The sequence below is a fragment of the Podospora bellae-mahoneyi genome, chromosome 6 (assembly GCF_035222275.1).
Source record: "Podospora bellae-mahoneyi strain CBS 112042 chromosome 6, whole genome shotgun sequence".
Taxonomy (NCBI): Eukaryota; Fungi; Ascomycota; class Sordariomycetes; order Sordariales; family Podosporaceae; genus Podospora; species Podospora bellae-mahoneyi.
In genome coordinates, this window is record NC_085885.1 from 3,081,467 (window position 1) to 3,103,535 (window position 22,069).

Genomic DNA, 22,069 nt, shown 5'->3' on the forward strand with positions numbered 1-22,069 from the left:
CCCACCGATGGCGGGGGTGGTGATCTCATTGGCCAGTGCCCCCACCTCCCTTCTCTCTTCAATTGATCCTGGCAAGGGACCCCACATTCTTCATGTCTTGCTCAATTATCGATTCTGGCCATCACTCCCAAGACATACTTCTATCGACAGGTAAGCCACTGCCTTTCTTCTTTTGCAACACGAGTATGGACTTTTGCTTGACGATATCTGGTTATGTTCAAACGTTTCAAGACGGGACTTAGACACATTGTCGATGCTGATATTGAACCATGCTGATGCTTGTTGCTCTTGCTTATCGCCCAGTTATCGCTATCATTCAACAAGAGTTGTTAACGCTATTACGGATTCACAACATTTTACCCCAGGAACAATAGGAGCAGACGTGGTCTCCAATCTTGAAATCCCATCCCCGCCTCGCATTCAACACCAAGTTCGATGCCCTGTTCCCGCTACCGTCATCGTCCATTACCCCTCACTGCTGCGCTGCCCCGGCAACAGAAGAAGTCCACTTCGCCCGCTTGCTCGTCGAAAGCTCAACAGTAGGCTTCCAGTCAATTCTGCCTCGAGTCAGCAACTTCCATGTGCTTGCTTTCCAATAGAATAAACATACCCCCCATCCAACACCGGTGTCCGAACCAATAGCTGCTTGAGCTGCTTCCAATGCTCAGGGGCAGTCCAAAGCGTCACCCCGCAAGACTTGCAAAACATCTTGTCTTTGGGCTTGCCGCTGTCGGTATTCTTGAAGGTGAAGGTGGTGATGAGCTCTTTGCCCGACTCAATTTCGATGCTCTCTTCTGGGAAGGCCACCATCTGTTTTGGCGTTAGCCATCGATCAAAATGTGTTTTAAGATTTTGAACTTACCACCTGGCCCAGCCCGCCAGCGCCTTTGCTGCAATGGCCGCAATAACAGGTGCATACCGGATCAATAGGCTCAGCAGAGATGGTGAAGCGGATGCCTCCCTCTTCGCAGAGGCACTTTCCGGTGTACTTGGCCGACATTGTGCTGCGGTGCGTTAGTGAAGTTGGAATTTAGGACCTGGTTTGGTGGAGTTTGATGTGAGGGGTCGAGAGATGTTGATGTTTTTGAAGTCTTACATGACCCCCTTTTTGTTACCCCAAATCTTTGCTTGATTATTGATACGATTGGCACTGGGGCTTACTAAGAAATGCGCCCTTCGAAAAACACCCCTTGACTGGGGTTAGAGCACATGCTTCGGGATTTCTTGCAGCCTATCTCCGTGTCATACCAAGAGCCGCCCCTCCTTCTTTAGTGTCGATGATTCTTTGGTTGTGCATGATGTATAGCTTGGCGCTAAGACACGCGCAATGCTGGATCGTGTGTGCTTTATCGTTACATGGTGTGAATAAGCAGTCTTGAAACACCAATGTTGGCTGTTCCTTTCTGTCAGACATTTAATCAGCTTAGAACACAAGAATACCTAGACGCCTATGATTCTCAGCACTAAAGGTGCTTACAATTTTCCCACGATGCTGGCTGTACAAGTTGCCGAAAATGTAGGCTTGATAATTATCTCTCTTGAATCTCTTGCAATCATACATCCAAATTCAAACATGACTCGCCCCAAAATCCTAGAGGCACCATTTCTCGATCCAGAAACGCATGCATGAAATCCTTTTCCTTTTGGAGCACCATGGAAACTAAACCGAGTTCCTGAAGACTAGATGTAGTAAAGTATATGTTTCGCTTCAACATTTGTACCGTTGATATCCCCTAACTGCCCACAATAACAACAACATCCTGGCCTGCTCTATGGGTACTAATACCTTTGACTCGTCGTCATGTTTTGAGAGCACATGATCACGAAAAGGCGTTTTTGGATTCCCTACTTGATCATTACCCTAATCAAGAAGTCACCACCCACTCCCACAAGACAGCAGAGGTAAGCACGACTGGTTAACCAGAGGCATCGATAAATAATACAAATACCTATCCTCGAAAAAGTCTGGACCTAATACATCACTAGATGATCCGAAAAGGCTTGAAGGGAAAGTTCAACAATTCCCCAGTTGGTGTCTTCATGCCAGCACACCAGCCAATATGACAATAGGTAAAAAAGACTTTGTTTCTTTTCCTTAGCCGAGCACAGCATGTAGCCTGTCAGTAGATCTAGCCCTTCATTTACACGGTACGCGGCCGATTTGGAAGAATCCGTGTAGGTATAAAGTCTGTATTGAAAGATGGTGACGAGAAAAAGAGAAACACGTCCATTACGTAGGAGTCGAGTCTCATAACCACAACGTGAAGGAAAAAGCCACCTCGTTACAACCATCAAAGCTTACTACGCCGGTCTTGTATTCCTCAAGCTATATAGGCCAGTGGTACAAAGGTTATGAAACCGAGATAGATCTGTATCAGCAGGTCTAGCCAGAGCTTGCACACAATGCCATGCAATATCTTTTACAAAGTCAAACAGCATTTGCTTCATTTTGTCTGCCCCCATCAGCAAAAACCAGATCACCTAAATAAATGTGGGCAGCATGTGTTCATATGAGTTGATTGTGATGTTACAAGCACATGTACAAAGCCAAAATCCCCCTTATCGTCATCTTCCACCATGCCAGCCACGCGGGCGACTGTCCATAACATGATACCAATTTTCCCCACACAAGACTCTAACTCCACAACGTGGAGGAAACAAACCAAAGTAGAAAAAAAATAGACTTTGTTCTGTACAAAGATTTCGACGTAATATATGCCCACTTGAAACGAAAAAAGAAAAGTATCATCCAACACAAACATGCAAACATGGATAGATAGGTAGGTATGCTCGCTCATCAGACCCCCGTCCCACAGGCGGCTGCCAGCCTGCCATCACCACACATGAAAAAATGTCATAAAAACTCCCCAATAGCAATGCATGAAACCTTTCTTGGTGTGTCTCCCGAATTAAACCGTTCTTTTATTCACCTTTGTCGTTTAGAAATCCCAAAGCGTTCCGAAGGCGTGGAGTCCGGCTGTTGTCATGTTAGCTTCTTTGCTTCTCTTGTGACCTCCTTGGAAGAGGTAAAAACTTACCCTCCAAGCACCCTTGCATCATCTCATCGTTACCCGCCTTGTTTGAGGTGATGAAGATAACCTCAGCCCCAAAGCTGTGCCACACATCCTTCAGCAGCTGCACGCTGTCTGGCCTGCCTCCCCTCTTCTTGGTGTCCCACAAGATCATCCTCTCCGGCTCGATGTTGTCGTGGATCAACCGTGAGATTGTTGGGCCGAAGGTCTTCTCCTGATCCGAGCCAATCCAGATGAGGAACCAGTTGGGGTTCTGGATGCATGTCGAGAGAGCGGCGCCAATGCCAGTACCGGTGCAAACTCTGATCCCGCGCTTGAACATGGCCGAAGCGTGTCCAACACCAGCTGTTCCTTGTTAGTCTTCGTCAACGTAATGTGAAGAGAGCAAAGGGAAACATACCAAACTTGAGTTCACGGGTCCACACTGTCTTGGGCGGGTTGTCAACAAGGGACTTGGTGAAGTCGCCCTGAACGCCGCAGATGAGATAATGACACCCGCTATTTCTCCCCTCACTAATGATACCAAAAGCATGGTACTCCATGATGGACGTCCTGCTGATTCTAGCCAAGAGACCCTGCTGCATACCGCGCTGGAACTTGAGAATGGCCACCTTTGGTGATGGAATCTCGACCTCGACCGGTACTTCGCGAAGGGTGACCCATGGGATGAGAACACTGTAGCCATGTGTTAGCTCGACCGGCACACAAATATAAAGAGGGAGGTGGTAAGCATACAAGACCGTCATAAAGACTGCAAACCAAAGCTCCTGTGTGGAGATCAAAGAGTGTGCATCCAGCCTCCACTCTCCAAGCTTCAAGTCGTAGGCATTGCCAAGGACGACGAAGATCCAGGTAGTTGCCAAACCCATCCAACCAATCAACCTATGATGTCCCTCGAACACGTTGTGGTGGTTGTTCCTGACCCAAGGAAACGCGCTCAAGATACTGATCACAACCAGCACATTGGTAATGATACCAGTGGCGATCACGGAAGGGTGTTGCTTGGCATGGTGAATGAGGATGTCGACGATCTTGTAGAGCAGCCAGCTGTGGTGCAAAATCAGCATGTTATCACCATCGACTGAGCATGAGAGAGACGTACCATGCTCCAGACAGTGCACATCCGGAGTGAATGCCACCAACGTGCTGCAAGATCGAGGTTACAGCGAGCTTGAGCCAAATAGGGGCCCACTGTTCAATGTACTAGTCAGTAATTTGGTCTCTTGGCATGATCGTCAACAGGGTTGATGACTTACACTCCTGAGCCCGTAAATAGAGATGATGTACAGGAACCGGAGGAACAGTTCATTTCTCATCAGGATGGCCATCAACAAGTTACCCAACACCAACGCGCCCAGGTGGTTTGTGGCGTATTCGAACTTCCCGATAGCAGCCATCAAGATACCGATCAGGTTAAGAGTCACCACAATGGTGAAGAACTTGCGGTAGGTGTTGTACCACAGTTGAAACAGAATCCATCGGCTGACTTTTCTCTTTGGCTTTGCTGGTGGCTTGCCTTGCGGCTTCTTGAGATCATCGCTGGCGGGAGAGGGCGGTGAGTTGCGCGAGGCAAGAGTGAGAACTGGTGTGGAGGAGGATGGTGTGATACCCTCATGAATGGGAGATGTTACCGGTGTTGGCTGAACTGTCTCGACCTGCTGGATTATGGCCTTCTCATCAACAGAGTAAACTGGTGATGGTGGGGTAGGGAGGATCGGTAAAGATTGTTGGGAGGCTTCGTAGATACCCTTCTCGGCGTCATCGTAGGACTGGGCGGTCGTGTCCCCGACGTGGTTGTTCCTCGACGACATGATGATGTCTGTGGGTATGTTTGTCTGTCTAGGGTAGTAGTCCTTCCGCTAAGAGAATAACCGCAGACAGACTGGGCGACCAAGGGAAACTGGTGGTGGTGATGGTTCGGGACCGGGTGTGGTCAGGGACAAGCCGACTTATAACCACTTTTGGGCAGGAAGGGAATGACGATGGTGGGAGGAGTGGGTTCTATGGTGTTGTTGTCGAACCAAGGAAGGAAGCGAACAGGAGAGCGGATGGTCGGGCCGTGGTGGACCGTGTCTGCGGTTCTTGACAGGACCCGTTTCTGGTGGAGTAAGAACGAAGGGTCTGGGGGCAGGACCTGGAGGCTCTCGCCGTGCCAATCCTACCGTAACAGCGGCTCCCAAGATGCAGAGTCGCAACTTCGGTCCCAGCAACCCGAAAGTCGCGACAGCAGAGTCTGCCTTGGTCAGGGCGGAAGTCAAGTCGTCAGATCCGTTTGGTCCACTGGGCCTGGAAAGAAAGAAGGCGAATTTGGGGGGACAGGTCACAGGACGAGTCACGACCGGCGAGATACGTAGGTTTAAAGGTTTGGAGGGCACCTGGGCTCCATGAGAGCAGCAGGGGGGGGTGGGAGAGTGAAAAGCCTCTCACCCATATTGAGTATGCCGGATGTGGCAGTTGGGTATGGTTCGACATGTGCCGGCCAGTGGTGCTGGGATGGCTGTGAATGACTTCATTGCACTGGTGGCAGTATCTTGGTGTTGGCCCGTCCAGGGCAATTGCCGCCGCCCCGCGCTTGCTCGTATCACCGCAGGCGTGTTTGCAGACACCAGCGTCCCAATTAGGATGTCTGAACAATATTCGAAGCGAGATTATTTTATCGTGCCGCCAGTGCAGCTTGGCCGAGGTACATGACGTCTACGGTAGGCAGACAGTAGTCCCTCCGCAGTCCGCGTTTCGGCCAAATCCCCATAAAAATGCCATGATTATCCATATTACCCCCCGGATTCGACGGCGGACTCTGCACGTCCACCCCATGACACGTGGGACCCCGGGGAATAGATTTTTCAGCGGTACGCAGCCAGAGCCTGATTGTACCCAAATCGAACGAGCGAGCGAAGGGGGGTGAGGGTGAGGAGTACGGATCGAGATCCTGCCCTGATGATCAGTCTTGGAGTCGCCGTAGCAGCACCGCAAGAGACCGCAACTGCCCCGAAGTGAGCCCGTGACTGGTGGAGCGCAAGTCAACACTGGTTCTTCCAGACGTGGGTTGAGGGGTTGGGTGTGTGTATGGGTGCACATGTATGCTCGAAAAGGCACTAGGAAGCGAATGGGAAAGGGCAGCGAAAAAAGGAAGCAAAAATGGTAGTCCAGAACCAGAGCAGGGCGCACAGAAGAGGAAGCACTCGCCCCAAAAAGAGAACCATGGATGGTCGCGGGTGATCCCGACTGCGACTTTCGGAGACGCATCAGGACAGGACAGGAAAATAGGCGCGCCTTGACGTCTGGTGCTGCCGTGCTGGTGAGGGGCCCCAGAATATTGGCGCGGGAAGACGGGCGTGCGGCAAAGAGAGACGAAAGTCTGGGGACCTCAGGTTTTTGCTGCTTCTTTTTTTCTTTTCTGCCTCGTTTCGGTTTCATGCAAGATTTTGAGGAGTGCATTTCGGCAGCCACTCCCTCTCCTCCGCCACTCCGGCAACAGAAAGAGGAGAGATCTGATCTGGCGGGACCTGGTCGGTCTCGCCGCCGCGCCGGAACACCCTGGATACCTTGCTAGATAGTACGGGGCGCGGGGCCTCACCTTAACATGTCTTAGCTCGCCAGGTCCCATGAAACCGTCCTTCATTTAAATCGGTCCATTTAATCGACTGTTGGGACGATGGTTCATAAATGCCTCGTATGTTGACGGTGGTTAGAATTCCGCCTCTGCCGCAGGTCGGGGTTCAATTGCACGTGTGATCAGTCTCTCCTTCCTCCTCCGTCATCAGGGTTGTGTGAGCTGTGCAGGTACAAGTAGGGCGGAAGGAGCCAGGGAAATGGCGGGGAAAGCAAGAAGGCGGGCAGAACAGACAGAGAAAGGTACATACCTGATGGAGGCAACCTGGCAACTTGCAAGATTTTCGGCTTGCCCGCGGGGGTATTAACGGCGGTATCTGCACCGTTGAACCGTCCAATGCCACCTTGATGTGGCCCGTGCTTCCTCAGTGACACCCTCTGCCCCCACCAGATCTAGACCGCACCAAGACCGCGCTGCTAGCTGCGGATCATGGGTTGACAGAAATAGTCGGCGTAACCCAAAACTGACGACCGAGTTCCCCTCCCTCAGCTCCTCTTAAAGCCAAGGCGGCGGAATCCTCAGCTCAGGGCAACAACAAAAGGGAAACCTGGACATGGTGTTGCACCTTCTCTTCCAGCTGTCGGTCCATTGCCTGTCAGGTGCTCACAGAGTGTAACTTTGATACCCGGAGCTGCTGAGGGTGTCACCCAAAGGGTATTTTGGTTAGGGTTTATGTCAGCCTGCATATGACGGGCAGTACTCGGATGAACCTACGGCGTGATGCGGTACGCGAGCTGCTTTCCCCATATATGTGCACCGCACGCGAGTCCGACCTCTGTTGGCACCCAGATATAACAAGCTGTGGCTGTGATTGCATCATTCAGGGACGGCGCGGCTGATTTTCATGTTGAGAACCTTCCAGCCCCTCGGAATAATGGCTGGTGTTTACCGTCTGAAACTCTTGGCCAATCAAAGGAAATAGCTATCAGCGAGATAGCAATGCTCAATGGGCCCGTTGTCACATGAATTGGGTCAGAACCCAAAACCTCGGGACTGTCCAGCCTAATGGTTTACCGCATTCAAGTTACATCACATATTATGACTGGTTACAGTTTAACGTAGATCCAGGGATACGTTTTGGCAGCTTTCGTCAGAGTCTGGTATGGAGGGAGATCTCCTGGTCGCTTATGACACCGGTATGCGAAATTCTTTATCAGGTGTTAGGAGAACTCTGAAACTATCTGTCTACTTATTCTATGAGGTACAAAGGGTCCGGAGAACAACTATCTCTTTTCGCAGACTCGGGAAGAATCGGAAGTAGAGGTCATAAAGACAGCACGTTTACGACTATTGACATCTGAGTGAAGCAGCGATCATCAAGATCAAGAGATTTATGGCTCTTCATGTTAACTGTGCTTCCAACAGAATTGCAACCGTACCGGGCCACACTGACAAAGATATGTTCCATCAACTTGAGCAAACTCCTCCTCATGCATGAACTGTTCTACCATTTTTACGAACACCCAAAACCAAAAAAAAACGTGGTTGAGAATAGACGGTGTTGTGTTCCCAAAGCCAAGACGAAAAAATCGGGGTTCAGACTTTAATAGCTGCTCTATGATTGGTCAATCCATGCCTGCCACTTCCTGTTTCGGAAGGTACACCTCCGGCTTTGCTCTACTCGCCAACCACTCGCTACCGACTGCCAACCATCGACCACACCCATTCGAGAAAGAAACGCGCTTGCCGCGGAGCACTAGCCGCCGATCTTGAGACTTTCTGAGAAAGCGCATTGCCGTTGCACACACCGCTTCTGCAAGTGTGTGGGGTGCTTTTTGGCGAGCTTCCCGTTTTTCCAGCGTGGGGTGGGAATTTTGGATGTGTGAGACACCCTAACCCTCTTCTTGCCTCATCTCGCTCACTTGACACCCTAGACGAACAACCAAGACCAGTATGACGGTTATGCTCCCGTCCTGCTATCACATAAAGAGTTTAATGCTTCGCAGAAATGCTGGGCAACCTCCATTCGATGCTTCCAAGCTGTCGATCTCCCACCTTCCCGAAAGAATCACACGCACACCTCCCGAGACCAAGCAAGCTGCTGATAGCCTCACCCTCACGACATCTATCGGCCTCTCAATCAACATCTTGGCACAAGCCATGCCGTTTCATTGCGAATCCCCCAACATCCATATTCGCCCCGAAACAGGATTCACCTACCTCATTATGACCCGTTTACCAAATTTCCGACCTTGTCAACAAATGGGCTCGAAGTCATCCAGAGCCACCAGATGCTGATGTTGGAGTGAATGCCGAGACAGTAAACTTGCACAGGATCTGCATACGACCCACCCTTTTTAGCCTGTATTATCCCAAGCTGACAGCCTGACAGGTCTCACTCAGCAGTGAACATCCATCCAATCTAGCATCGTCTTGTCATATTCAAGCATCTCATATTCATTCAGCGCCCCCATCAGGTTGTATTCAACATACATCAATACAATCGCAGATCCAGAAACGACATATGACAATCATCTACCGCTTCTTTACCCCAGACCCTATAAGACGACCCATCCCTGCAACCCAATATCTCGTCTCAGCCCTCCACCTCCTCATCAAGTCGCCCCGATCTCCTTCCCCTTGTGCCATGTGCATCATGAACTCTCAGCCAGTCACATCATGTCGATTGTGGTTCTAGAACCCCCGGCATTGATCTTAGACAGCGGCAGATCTCATCTTCACGACGATACGCACCTCGACACGGGGAAAAAAGGCTCCACAAATCTTCCTTCCACTCATCAATGATTTCCATTGGTCTGGTACTGCCGTTGTTGCCTTCTGCGAGGGGACAGGCGTCGGAACATTTCGCATTTGTCGGGATACCCGGGGTAAAATAGATATTGATGGCGATCCCTCTGGCTCTACATAGCCGGCATATTCTCAAGCGTTAAGAGCCAACCGTTCACCTGTCGTCCATGTCCGGGGTCTACCCGTCCTCGTTTCTTCGTCGAGGTGCCTATGAGGGGAACCAAACCAAGCCCGGCGGCTCTCTGGAGATCTTCATCGCGAGATTGGTCTACAAATCTCCCTGGGAAAATGCCAAAGGGAAAGCACGAAAACCATCTCGGGGATATCTCGCGAAGCCTGAGCAGGCGCCCAGTGGGCATCAATGCCGTCCGACCCGGCCTAAGACCGAATACCGGTGATACTGCAACAAGAAGTTAACCTCGTCGACAGTCTCAGCACTCTATGCTATATTCCAGCCCAAATATTGACGATCGACCTTGGTTTTGCCTCGGGCGTGTTACGGGTCTCAGTAATAGGCCCCGAAAGACCAAGCGGCAGGACTCTCTGCCTATCATATATCAACCTTGGGTGGACACCCCTGCCTTGTAAATACCCCTTTCCAAGGCAAAAGTCAAGATAACTGATAGCGTCTATGACGGCCAATGATGCCTTGATCATTACCGCTGCCACCTAAACATCGAGATCGTGGCATTACAGCCAACTTGCTCGTATACGCTCTTTTCTTCCCACCATTCATGAGAGGCAAACGACACTTGTGGTTTCCATACCAATAGGTACTGTGATCCCGATACCCTGCCGGCCTGACATTGCTCCCAGAGTGTGAAGGAACCCCCAGGTTCCGAAGTCAATATTGACTTTTCCTCTGGTTGGTGCCCGTGTCAAGGATAAGCGAGTGAGCGGAGGCGAACCATACACTCCATGTTCACCCGCGGTTATTTTAACGCTCGCTCTCCAGTTTTCTTTTCCCCCCACGAACTAAATACAACTAGCGCAACGGGGCCCCGTTAAATAGCCTACAGAAGTTTCAACCGCTGAACCAGCGTCGAGACTTGTCAAACTTGTCAAACGGGAAGGGAGTCTGGGTCGCTCTTGGCAGGGCACTAGTTTGAGAAGCTAAAAGGGGAGGAAAGGGATGGGAGAAGTGAAATAGATGATGCAATATCTGCGTGTGAATCAGGCTTGATTGAAAGTTTGAGGCTGTGCTGGGGAGTAGTAGCTGAGGGGTGGGTAGAGGTCGAGGCGGGGGGGGAAGGGGGTTATTGGGGTCTGAAATCCACGGGCGGTGCCTGCCCGTGTGGTGCACAAGTAGGAGCTGATCGAAAGGAAGTAGACGCAAGGCGATGACACACTTTGGAAGGGGAACGATGAAAGTAAGACGCCATAAAGAAGGGATCACAGAAAAAAAAAGAACAAGATGACAAGTGAGCAGCTGTGCTTATCCCGGGCTTTGGTCTTAGCTCCAGAATGATGGTGTTTTTGCCCACCTAGCTTCACTCTCGACTGTGTAGCAGCAACGTCGAGCTAGTCTCACTGGTCACTCCTGGTAATTGAGGAAGACCGCATACCTAAAGTCTCGCATTCCAACATATCATCCCCATTCCAGACCCTCCAACTTGAACACAACGTACATCCCACTTTTTCCTCCACCATAGGTCTGCCACAGGACCAAGATACCACCGATCATCCGATAACGCAAGGAAACGGAGACCATAACTTCTAATCTGATATCATCATCTTTTGTCGTCCCCTCTCAAGCTTGGATCTGTCCCGTGGTGGTGATGCAAAGCGGAGGCTGACCAACCGCGCGCCCGCTTGTGACGGAGCCAGGGCCCGAAAGCTCCGATGAGACAACCCCATCCCACTTCTGGGCTCGTTGTGGGTCTCGGTATTCCTCTGTAGATCTGGCGGGCCGGGAGCCGGTATCTTTGAGAGATCATGATGTACCTATTCGTGATCACTTGAGGGTGAGAAAGTTCATCGGCCGCAAGGCATCATCTACGTGAGATAGGTAGGGTAACTGTGCAACTTGTGTTGTTATACTTGAGGTTTACGCTGTGCATAGAAAGAAAGCTATACGATGAAGGGAATTTTTAGGATCCGAATTGTTGTCATTTTGATCTCACAACATGAATAAGCCTGGCAGGAGATGGGGTAGATGGTTATCGCGATGGGGTAGATTGTTCTCTGTTATCGGGATGGAGGCCTGATAGCCTCGCTTGTCGCCCAACTGGTTGCTTTCGTCATTGGGGATGACCGGGTAGACGGTACGCTTCAAGAGGCTGGCCAAGGAGTAACCATCGAGATCATGCTCGGCTTGCCCAGTTTGTGCTGCCTGGGGGCGGGTAAGCCGTTGGAGATGAGGCGTATGATCGGCCATTGTGGGGATGAAAGTCACGCACTGGAGATGACGCACCCTTGAGACGATGCAGCTGATGATGATGTCTTGCATGACTGCAGCTTGATGGTTGTATACCGCCACCCCACCGAGACACTGCGCTCGGAGACATGGTCTGCTTCCTGTTGACTCCCTAGATACTTTGAGGTGATCATGGGCCTTATATCCCTCACTATTAGTCTCGTCGTAAAAAACCGTGAATTTGACACGTCCACTTCGGGCATTGCGAATGCAGTATAGGTATGAAGGTATGTATCAGGGCTCGGCTGAGAACCGCCGCCCGCCTATCAGGATCACTGGGGAAACCGTGGATGTCTTTCTAGTAACTGCACGCGAAAGGAAACGTACAAGATTTTCAATTTGGCTTTACACCAGACTCGCGTGAGAGGATATCAGATGTCAATTGAGTGTTTCTGATGATCTGGTCGAAAGATACGAGGCTAAGTATCACTTTCACTGGGGACCCAAGGCTACCTAAGACAATCTAGCAGTGGGTTTTGGGCTGTACCAGCTCCTCCACATGACATTAACACCATTACCCTTCTCAAAGTTCCAGTTTGCAAGGCGATTGTCGGTGGGTTTGCCCATATCATCATCCACCCAGAACCCGACAGCCCAGAGCCTCGCATGATCTTTGCCAATCACAACATCCTCCAGTTTATCCCAATCATCTAGCAGACCTCTGAGAAATTCAGTTGTGTTCTGAGTGGGAGTCTTGCACTTGAACTCGAAAAGGTGCCAGGGCTGAGTTGGACCAGCGTTACCATAGATGTTCAAATCCACACGCCTCAGGTCACTGTAGACGAACGTCTCGCGTCTCAGCCCGGCGCCTGTGTTATATCCTCGCAGATCAGCTCAAGTTCGATGTCAGGGTCATAAGACATGAAATCTATTTCATCGTACCGTTTAGTTGCACAGCTAGACGGTATCCCAAATCAGCTTGCAACCATGCTTCCCAACCATATCCTAATTGATGAATGTGTGAGACTTTCTGACTGTTCTCTTTTACCCAACCCATAATGATCTTTTTGATGGGTTCTGGCTTGTCTGGGCTGAAGTAGGCTGCCTGCATGGAAGACATGGTGAAGCTGGGCTGCTTTGAGACAGACTTTCAACAAAAGGTTGAATGTGTGTGTGATGATGACGAACTTGGATTTTTTCGACTTTGGATGATTGCAGAATTCTTTAGGAATGTAGAGGGCAGCACTCAGGCTCAGGTTCTTATTCTCGTGGAATGAGATGGAGCCGAATGCTTGATCCAGTGTGAACGACTCCGCCAAACGACAGCTTGATCGTCAACCATTCCCGATGAAGCATAGAAGAAATCACCTGAACCAAAAAAAGAAGTTCATTTCCGCCCAGGAATACATTGCACATCCCTTGCTTGACCGAGAGCGAGAACGTCTGATGACCTCGGAATGAGTTCCAGCTCAGCTCATTGTGGGCACGAAGTGTGTGTGGGGATTCCGTCATGTTCAATGTTGCTCCGGCGGTTAACTTGTGATGTCTGAACGGATGTGAAAGAACTTCAATAGTCATCTTTAGTCATTCTTACAGACCATTCATCATTCCAAGTATTGAAATGGCGCAGACATCCAAATTCGGTAGGTTTCATCGTTCGTTGGCTAGACCCCGCTCTGACTTTTCAGCTGGTGATATATATGCAGGATCCTCAATTGAGCGGCTACCAGGGTTTCTATTGGATTTCAGCTGGCTGAAAGGTTACTCGCGAAGCACGGGGAGGATCGGTCGCAGATTTTGACGTGATAATCTACACTCCTATATTCCGTACGACGTTATCGGCTGAAGACGTGAAGCGCGGTAAAAGTGGAAACTTCGACATTTCATCACGGTGATAGACGAGGCTCTTTGAGCACCGAAGATGGATGTGATGTGATCAGTTCATCTTAGCAATCGGGGTTCTCCTATCTCCGACACCACCTGGTCTGAAGTTAAACTAAAGTCGACATGCAGTCACAGTTCGACAGAACTTGGCGGGTCTGACCCGAGGTTTTATGTGATTTCTCACACTAGTTCTCCTTGAAAGCCTCAACCAGCCAGCCATCTGAGTCTAAATACACAGTGATGATTTCCACGCTCAACTAACCCCTTCAGAGTGAAAGGTAGAGGCTGTTACCGCCCTAATCGTCGGTCTCTGAGATTATGGCATGCGGGTAGAGCGGTAAAGCCGATCAATGTCACATGCAGAGAAATCCAAACAGGAGGGGACTTCAGGCTCCCTCCAGGCCCATAGATCACATAGAACAACGAGCCTATTCTGAATCCGTATTGATGACAATTGTCAACTAGATAATGAATTACTACAGAACATAATCGGAAACACCTGAAAAATCAATACAAGCAGAAAAAAAGAAAACAGTTGCCCAAAGCTCACAGCTTCGCCTTTTCCTGGCCACCTTCAGCTTCGGTGTCGTCGTACTTAATAGACATGAACTTCCCAGGGTAGTACTTGGCAGCCCACATCTGCGCCAACATCTTCTGATCAATATCCTTCAGGTAGTAGTTGATGGGAACGCCGGAGTTTCCCTCGGAGGCTTTCTTCAGATAGTCCTCCAGTGCGGTCATCATCGAGTTGACATCCAGGACTTTGTTCTTCTCCCCATCGATGACCGCCAACGCGCTCAGCGAGGACTCAATAGCCTTGCCTTGCATCTCGGAGGCCTGTCCACTCGTTCGCGAAGCCTCGGCCATGGATTGCACCGTGGACTGCTCTGATGAGGTGGCGTTCTGGATGGCGGCGACGGCTGCCATGTTGGCGCTTGGGTCAAAATCGGCAAACTTCTCGGCCGTCTTTGAGACCAAGTTGGCAACCATCGAGGGAATCACGCCCATTGTCAAGACTGTCACGTGAGACTGGACGTTCTGCTGACTGAGGAGGTTCTTGACGTCGCTGGCAAACTTGGAGTTGACGCCTACTTTACCCTCAGCTCTGGCGAACCAGGCACCCGTGTCCATGGTGCGCTGCATGGACATGGCTGCGGCCTCCATGGTCTCAGAGGCAGAGGTCTGCGTGGAGTTGAGAATGTGGACCATGCCGATGAAGCTCGATCCAAAGGTGGTGCCGGAGATGATGGAGAATTTCTCCTTGTCTTCTTGGCTCTCGTTCATGGCACACTTCATCATGCTGCTGCCGCTCGTCGGATCCAGCTTCTTGCCGGGGTAGAGATGGTTCCACACCTTGATGGCCTTGTCGACGTGCATCACGAAAGGGGCCACGATCGATGCGTTCTTGTGCGTGCAGCTCACAGACAGGACGAGGGTACCCTCGATGCTGTGCGATTTCACTTGCCGGCTGACCTGACTGGAAGCTGCGGTGCCGATCTTCATGGACTGGTCGGTGCCAAAGACGCCGCTGACGGCGCCCGACACGTACGAGGCGATCTGGGCGCTGTAGGCAGACGAGTTCTGCGAGTTTGAGTCGAAGGAGAAATACTGAACGTCCATGTTCATGGTGTCGGCGGCAAGTGGCATTGTCTTGATCTCGCTGCGCAGGTAGTCGACAGGGCTTTCGATCTGCTTGTGAACCGAGTGTATCTTCTGACGCAGTTGCTGGATCTGAGGCTCGGCCGCCATTCTGGCAGCTGCATACGTGACCGCGGCCTTCTCCACGGCGTCGTTCAGCTTCTTCAGCTCCTCGTCCAGAGCATCAGTCTTGATGCCAAGGTTTCTGAGTTCGGTCTTGGTCATCGTCAGACCTCTCTTGGACGAGATGAGAGAGTTGAGAGCATCGTGAGCGGCGTCGACAGGGGCTTGCAACTTTGAGATGGCTTCGACATTCGCCAGTGCCTCCTCGCTCACCACGCTCATCAACACCAGACTCGGGTCGTAGGGTATGGAGCTAGGCATGGTGTTGAGTTTGGTGGGCCAAAATGTAGAAGAGAAGTAAAGAAAGGTGTCCTGTTGATCTCGAAAATCAAGTTCAACGGCGTCAAGAGTTTGTGGGATGTGAGACTAGAGCAGGTGAGGGTTGGAAAGTAGGAATCTTATGATTCATAATCGCATTGAAGCAAGCCAACTTGGTAAACCACATTTTCGGAATAGCTGTCTCTTGATCATTTGATTGCCCATCTCTCGGAGCGAAAATAGGTGCAGGTGCCTCTGTGCTTCAGGCAGCCACGGAAGCGCCGTTCGGGCCATAGTCCGGGCATCCATATGGGAGCTGAAAAAGACCAACAATCGATCGGCAGGACGGAACTTCGTGCAGCACATACCTATCCATATCGAGTGCCACCTACAGCTACTAGGGCGTGATGTCAGTCGTGATATGAGACGGAGGACTGCCCCTCTGGTCGTGCCTTTGTGATCTGCGGAAGTGACAGAGGCTCCGTTGCCCCTGCAACAGGCCTATTGGATTCTGGACTCGACACTAGCGAAGTCGACTTGACCAGTTTGAGGAAGATGTCGTGTGCTCTTTCAGAGCTGATGGTTGAAGGTATCTTCATCACTTTCGGCCTCCGCACGACCGACGAGGAGGAGGTTTCATTGAATCCGAAAGGTGTGTGCCGAATTGGACCCGGTGAAACCATCATGTCTGTTTTAGGAGGACAAGTCGCTTGTGAGTGTAATTTTGTGAGCTGATCTCGGAACTATTTGCAATTGCTCGTAGTCCGATACGACCTTGGTGGGAGTGAGAGGTTTGTCTGAATCAAAGAGATGTCGTCTGGACTCGACGCTAGTGAGATCAGTCCCTATATTTTACGGGCGGTTAACCCGCATGGTCACCCACGCAGGTACTAGTTCGGTGACATGCAGTAGTCACGGGTAGGCACTTTGGGGGATGCAAGCCTTCCCGAGCGGGCTGTTGGAGGGTTTCATTGGATCCTCAATATTGGACGGCCATATTGGGTCTAGACCCCGTTCGCGTTTGAGGTGATCCTGCACGTCATGCCCTGCCGACATGGAGCAGGTCTCAGCCAGCTCAACGTCTTTCAGCCGCCCTGCTACGCATCTTTCGGTTTGATTGTCACATCCAAGCTAACTCACAGCTAATGTATATGAGAAGCACGAGTATATCAATATGTTCACAGGACAATTAACATTACCATCTTCATCGCATATTGAGCAGCCATCATGTCGAGGTTGAACTCACACACCATGTACGAAGAGATCAACGCAACCAGTCTTGAGACGTCCACCACGTCTGAGATCATCTATCCTGTCGCCGTACAGCGAAACAAGTCCACAATGGCGTTGGGTCCCAAGGCCGCAGTGCCAGTGAGCAAACCAGACCGTTTGCTTTTCAGGTTGGAGAAGTGAGTTCTTGCCAAACAAAGACGGGTCCAGACGGTGCTTTTTTGCTCACACCACTGGTACCTCCAGATTGTTCAGACCAACCAAGGACCTGGGCTCTGTCCTCACCACCTTCAACTACTTCCTCTATCTCTTGGCCTACTTTGACGCCAAAGCCCACAACTTCAAGTCCCAAGCCCTGTCCCTCGTCACGAAACATGCCTCTGTTGACGGCGCCCTTTCCAGTACCACCGCCCACCCCGAGGGTTCGCCCTTTGCCAAACTGGGGGCAGTGGTCTACAACGCACGCACGACCCTGCGCCTCTTCGGCCTTCTCCCCCTCTACGTGAGGGCGAGAAAGCTGATGACTGACTCGAAGGACATGGACAAGGTGCTTTGGGCCGTTTCCGCAGTCCAATGCTCCCTGTTTGCCATTTTCCAGTTCCTCGAAAACGTGGCATTCCTCACCGAAAACGGCGTCTTGACGTCCCGTGCCAGGGCTGGTCAGTTGGGCGGACGCGTGGCAGCCATGTACAAAATAGCACATCGTGCCTGGTTCCTGGGCCATGTGTGCGACTTTGCCCGTTTGATGCGCGAGGCGCAAATTTTCTTCCGCAGGAAGCACATCGACAAGGAGGATATCACTGAGGAGGAGGCCGAGAGGGCATCCCAGTGGTACTACGACTGGATTCGCCCGCTGGCCTGGCTGCCGATCGGTTGGCAGCTCTCGGCGTGGACGGAGGACGGCATGTCGGGCAAGTTCAACAATTTGGGACTTCGGGGCGTTGCTGGTGTCTTGGCTGATTTGAAGAGGACGGCTACGCTTTGGGATGCCACCAAGGATGCCTGAGTCAAGTTATATGGGTGGTTTGGGCATACACACCAGAAACACCCCTCGGGATGGCTCTATGCCAGTTCAAGTTGTGAGGCTCTGGAGACGACTTGCCTTGTCTAAATCCTCTTGATTTCTTCTCCATCTTGGTTCTACTTCCCTTGTCTGTCTTTTTCCGTATAGCTCGTCCACACGTAGTTAGTCTTAGTCTTCATTCCCTCTTCTCCTGTCACCCACTCAGATGTTCATCATTACAACTAGTTGTATCAATCACATTGCTTTTGTCCCTCATGCACATGTAGTTTAGTGTGGAAGTGAGGCAACCGGTGAACTGAGGTAAAAGTGGTTGAATTGGCGATAGGTGAAGCGGAGCCAACAACCGGAGCAGAAGAAGAAGGTGAGCTTGGAAAAGCACAGGCCAACCAGGTGGGCCGGCCCACACAACATTTAGCAATGCCATCGGCAAGTGGGAGTTCCATGCTCAACATGAAGTTATGAAGGCATCTTAGCATGATACAGTGAAATGCAATTCCCGAACATTTGCATGATCCAGAACTGATTTGGTTGGATCATCTCGTTGCCAATCTCCAAAAATGATTTATTGAGGCTTCGCTGAGTTACGGAAGAGCAGTTGGAGCCGAGATTCCAACACCTCAAACCGACTTGAAGCGCCGACGGAGAGACCTGAGATATCAACAGTCAGTCCAGAGAGGCTAGAACTTTGGCTACATCCGGAGAGTTGCCGCTGCTAGAGCGGTGCGTCGTCGCCGTCAGCTGAGCCGCAGAAGCGCTTATGCAGGTGTATCCCCTTGGTCATTAGATGTGATGTGACCTCGCTACCCTCGGTATTAGAGGCTCCTTTTGCCTAGACCCGACGTTATCGAATTCCGGGCTCACCACTTCTAGCATGATCAGCTTCTTGGCATACTCTCGCTGCACTATTGGTCAATAGTCAAAGTTGCGTGATTCCTTTACGCCCGCACCGCAAAGAGGAGTGAAGTCGTGTGGCGCTGGGTAGCATTATTGAACGAGCTGAGCAGATATTTCCGTTCTTCAACGATTCCTGCCGATTAGGCAGGTTACGTTCAAATGTGAAGTCTACAAGGCACGCTGGCACTTTGGTACTAGTGCATCACGATTGGTACCTGGGTTGGCTTTCTTTCAGACCGAGCTGACTTGCCGACATCCGTGCCTTGGACAGAATGGGTGTGTATGGTCGTGTTGGATGAATACACGTACCTAGGTACATATGTACCCACTCCATTGGGTGACTACCTAGGTACGTATATCCTGTCATGTCTCCAGGATTTTTAGACGGCACAAATACCATCTCGCTGAACATCAATGTGGCCGAGAGAATGTTCATCATCTCGTCAGCTCAAGGAGGCATTCAGAGTTTTCATGCTTGCAGTTATTTGATGGCCCTCTGAGTCTTCCCCTTTGCTTCTACCAGGAGTTGGCCTTGCTTCATCATCATGACGAAGAGAGACAAGAAGCCGTCAACTAATCCGCCAAAGGATGATGGTCCGAAAAAAACGACCAAGCCGATCACCAAGCAAACTATCAAGCTGGTTTCTCTACAACCCGACAAGCGGAAGACCAAGCAGAACACCAAGCAGACCACCAAGCATAACAACAACCAGACCATCAATCAGAACCACGGTCAGCCCACCAGACGAAATAGACCACCCGCTGGATCAGCGAGAGGTAATGCGAAGAAAAATGGCACAAAGAGTAAGCAAGCCACTAACAGCAGCAGTGGCCTGGAACTGACTCCTTGAATTTCCTAGACTTTAACTACCTTGTCGAAGAGTTGGAATTGCCTGATGGCAAAACGTACTTGGAGCTTGCGACAAGCCCCCTAGACACTGACGAACTCGGAGGAGGGGAGCAAACATTTGAATTTCAAGGTTTGTCCCAGTAACGACCTATCCGGCCGGTAATAATGTTCGCATCACTTACAACAGTAAATAGAAGGATTCATGGTGGAGGGAGACCAAACTCCTCTTTCCCCATTCACATGGGGGGCTGCTGCACAAAGCTCTGGAAGGACAAGATCGAAAACAGTTTCCTGGCCTCTAGTATTTTCCTTGCTGTCAGACCCCACTGATGCGGACGCACCGCTCAAGAACAAGATTGCCATCGTGAAAGACAAGGGGCCTGACGACGATGAGCCCGTCGACGAGGTAGGCATATCACCATCATACGCCTCGTCTCTTGAATTCTGGTGCTGACTTGTATACCAGAATTACTCGTACAATTTGTTCACATATGCGGATGCCTCTCAACAGTCTAGCAACAAATATGTGTTTTCCGGAAGCAACCAATCTGTCATACCAGGTGGCCACGTCATGTCTAACACCTTCATCCCGCTTAAGATCTTGGACACCCGGCTTTGCGGTGACTGGCCGGGGCGCCAACAGGCCTATACGCGAGACTGGCTGACATTTTGCGCTTTTACTGTCGCTCTCGAACTGGAGAAGCCCGATCAGGACCAACGCAATATTCATGACTTGCTACCGAATGAACTTGTGCCAAAGTATCAGGATCCCGAAGAACTGAAAAGAAAGCTTTCTCAGTGGGATGGATCGCACTTGGTAGCCCGAGACAGTGCTGGGAGCGTCCCGGCCATGGCCGGCGCCAAGTTTCTTTATCATCTTCTACATCGCGATGACATGAAGTCGATGTCGGCGTCGAAGTTGGCAAGACATATTTTCATCCGGTGGTGCCGTAAGTCCACATTGGAAATCTCTAGCCCCCTTTTCCAGCGCTTACCCAGTTGCAGTTGTTGCTCATATTGCCGCCTCTGTCGCAAAGGAGCCATTTTCCGTCAAGGCGCGATTCTGGAAGATTCCCAAAGAAGCTGTCCTCAACCGCAATTCGGAGCTGGTCTATCAGATGGTGCCAGATCTGTTGACATGGACCGTCAAATCCGAAATTTTGCGAGACAAGAGCATATCCAAGGATCTGATTAACTCCCTAAAACTTTTCGATAATCAGGGTCACCGGAAGAAAATCAATGAAAAGTGGGGGAAGTTCATGACCATGGTCTTTGATGCAGCCACTGTGCCGGGCATAAAAGCCCGACTCGCACTCCCCACGGACAACCTGCAGAACATGGTCTTGCTCGGCTCTCATCCTCAGGGTTACTACAACACGTACATTGAGAAAAACGACCTGAAATTGTTGATTTCGAAGGGCTATACGTGGGGCAGCAGCCATCCGTTTCCCACCAACATGCAGCCTGATGCCATTGTCCCTTTTCCCAGAGGCACAAGACTGATCAAGCCCAGTGTCTATGCCACTAAGCCAACGACCATTTCCAAGACAAATATCAAGATTGCAGGCAACTGGCCCCGGATACGAACCCAGAATGCTGTTATGGACAACATCAGCGCAAACGAGGCAAGTCATATCCGTACTCTCAACATCTCCCACGGACGGCTAACCCAAGACAGATTGCCTTCAAGATATGGGACCATGATACACTGACTCCACGCCCAGCTGAGGTAGGTACAGCATGATGGGGAAACAGAGAGGACATTGCTGTCGTACAACGAAAACTAACTCCGCGTGACCCAGTGGCTTCATCGCTCCGCTTACTCCTTTGGAGGGAATGGGAAGCCAGACTCTGCACAAGAGCCGGAAAACCTTGTGTTTGGGACTTTCGAAGCCAACACCGAGATGATAAGGTAGCCAGTGGAGATTCCTTGCGGTTTCTGTGTGACTTGGATGGGCTGACAGTTTCCGTAGGTTCGAGTCTTATCTGAAGCGAATCGCCAATGGGACGTTCAAGACTGAGACCGAGGTGACGCTGAGAACAGAAGTGAGCACGCATGACAGCAAGGTCGGTAACGGTAAGAGTCTACCATGGCTCACTCCGCAACTGTTCTACCAATGGAGTTTCCATCTCAACGAGATCTGCGGCTCCGCAGTCCTCAAAAACCCAACGCAGGGGCAGATCAGGAGGGTCAAGACTTTTGATCTCTTCTCCCAGAGTCACCCCATGCTGTTTGAGGTAGACGTTGATGAAGTATTCGATGCAAAGCTAGCCGACGCGGACAAGGAGTTGAGGGATGTAGTGGCCCTGTTTTTGTTCTCCCAGTCTGAGCTTGGGGCTGCATACAACACCAACGCCAACGTACGAAGCAGGCTCTAGGCTCTACATGGGGAAATTGAAGTTGTGGTTGGTTGCTACT

General features: G+C 50.8%; 8 protein-coding genes across 8 annotated transcripts; 2 read left to right on the forward strand and 6 right to left on the reverse strand.

Moving 5' to 3' along the window:
- Positions 1 to 472: 472 nt before the first annotated feature.
- On the reverse strand, positions 473 to 1,070 carry QC761_000040 (uncharacterized protein; the record flags this gene model as incomplete). The annotated part of the gene is made up of 3 exons (XM_062871720.1): positions 863 to 1,070; positions 611 to 810; positions 473 to 557 (listed from the first exon to the last, which is right to left on the reverse strand). Exons 1-3 carry the CDS (start codon positions 998 to 1,000, stop codon positions 473 to 475), a joined length of 423 nt encoding a protein of 140 aa, XP_062729924.1. The 5' UTR covers positions 1,001 to 1,070.
- A 1,434-nt stretch (positions 1,071 to 2,504) lies between these two features.
- QC761_000030 (uncharacterized protein) lies at positions 2,505 to 4,843 on the reverse strand (the record flags this gene model as incomplete). The annotated part of the gene is made up of 6 exons (XM_062871714.1): positions 2,505 to 2,977; positions 3,039 to 3,377; positions 3,433 to 3,707; positions 3,768 to 4,079; positions 4,135 to 4,223; positions 4,289 to 4,843. The coding sequence occupies 6 exons, from the start codon at positions 4,841 to 4,843 to the stop codon at positions 2,940 to 2,942; spliced, it is 1,608 nt and encodes a 535-aa protein (XP_062729925.1). The 3' UTR covers positions 2,505 to 2,939.
- Positions 4,844 to 5,875: 1,032 nt separating this feature from the next.
- QC761_0097200 (uncharacterized protein) lies at positions 5,876 to 6,617 on the reverse strand (the record flags this gene model as incomplete). Its single annotated transcript, XM_062873047.1, has 3 exons — positions 5,876 to 6,037; positions 6,201 to 6,528; positions 6,610 to 6,617. 3 exons carry the CDS (start codon positions 6,615 to 6,617, stop codon positions 5,876 to 5,878), a joined length of 498 nt encoding a protein of 165 aa, XP_062729926.1.
- Positions 6,618 to 6,668: 51 nt separating this feature from the next.
- Positions 6,669 to 7,392, reverse strand: QC761_0097210 (uncharacterized protein; the record flags this gene model as incomplete). Its single annotated transcript, XM_062873048.1, has 3 exons — positions 6,669 to 6,676; positions 6,896 to 7,037; positions 7,360 to 7,392. The coding sequence occupies 3 exons, from the start codon at positions 7,390 to 7,392 to the stop codon at positions 6,669 to 6,671; spliced, it is 183 nt and encodes a 60-aa protein (XP_062729927.1).
- A 4,778-nt stretch (positions 7,393 to 12,170) lies between these two features.
- QC761_000025 (uncharacterized protein) lies at positions 12,171 to 12,925 on the reverse strand. The gene is made up of 2 exons (XM_062871711.1): positions 12,692 to 12,925; positions 12,171 to 12,618 (listed from the first exon to the last, which is right to left on the reverse strand). Exons 1-2 carry the CDS (start codon positions 12,867 to 12,869, stop codon positions 12,263 to 12,265), a joined length of 534 nt encoding a protein of 177 aa, XP_062729928.1. The 5' UTR covers positions 12,870 to 12,925; the 3' UTR covers positions 12,171 to 12,262.
- A 1,254-nt stretch (positions 12,926 to 14,179) lies between these two features.
- Positions 14,180 to 15,655, reverse strand: QC761_0097230 (uncharacterized protein; the record flags this gene model as incomplete). The annotated part of the gene is made up of 1 exon (XM_062873049.1): positions 14,180 to 15,655. The coding sequence occupies one exon, from the start codon at positions 15,653 to 15,655 to the stop codon at positions 14,180 to 14,182; it is 1,476 nt and encodes a 491-aa protein (XP_062729929.1).
- Positions 15,656 to 16,742: 1,087 nt separating this feature from the next.
- QC761_0097240 (uncharacterized protein) lies at positions 16,743 to 18,193 on the forward strand. Its single transcript, XM_062873050.1, has 2 exons — positions 16,743 to 17,061; positions 17,129 to 18,193. The coding sequence occupies exons 1-2, from the start codon at positions 16,880 to 16,882 to the stop codon at positions 17,886 to 17,888; spliced, it is 942 nt and encodes a 313-aa protein (XP_062729930.1). The 5' UTR covers positions 16,743 to 16,879; the 3' UTR covers positions 17,889 to 18,193.
- Positions 18,194 to 18,875: 682 nt separating this feature from the next.
- QC761_0097250 (uncharacterized protein) lies at positions 18,876 to 22,029 on the forward strand (the record flags this gene model as incomplete). Its single annotated transcript, XM_062873051.1, has 7 exons — positions 18,876 to 19,604; positions 19,661 to 19,780; positions 19,845 to 20,056; positions 20,117 to 20,600; positions 20,656 to 21,288; positions 21,484 to 21,562; positions 21,624 to 22,029. The coding sequence occupies exons 1-7, from the start codon at positions 19,346 to 19,348 to the stop codon at positions 22,027 to 22,029; spliced, it is 2,193 nt and encodes a 730-aa protein (XP_062729931.1). The 5' UTR covers positions 18,876 to 19,345.
- Positions 22,030 to 22,069: the final 40 nt, after the last annotated feature.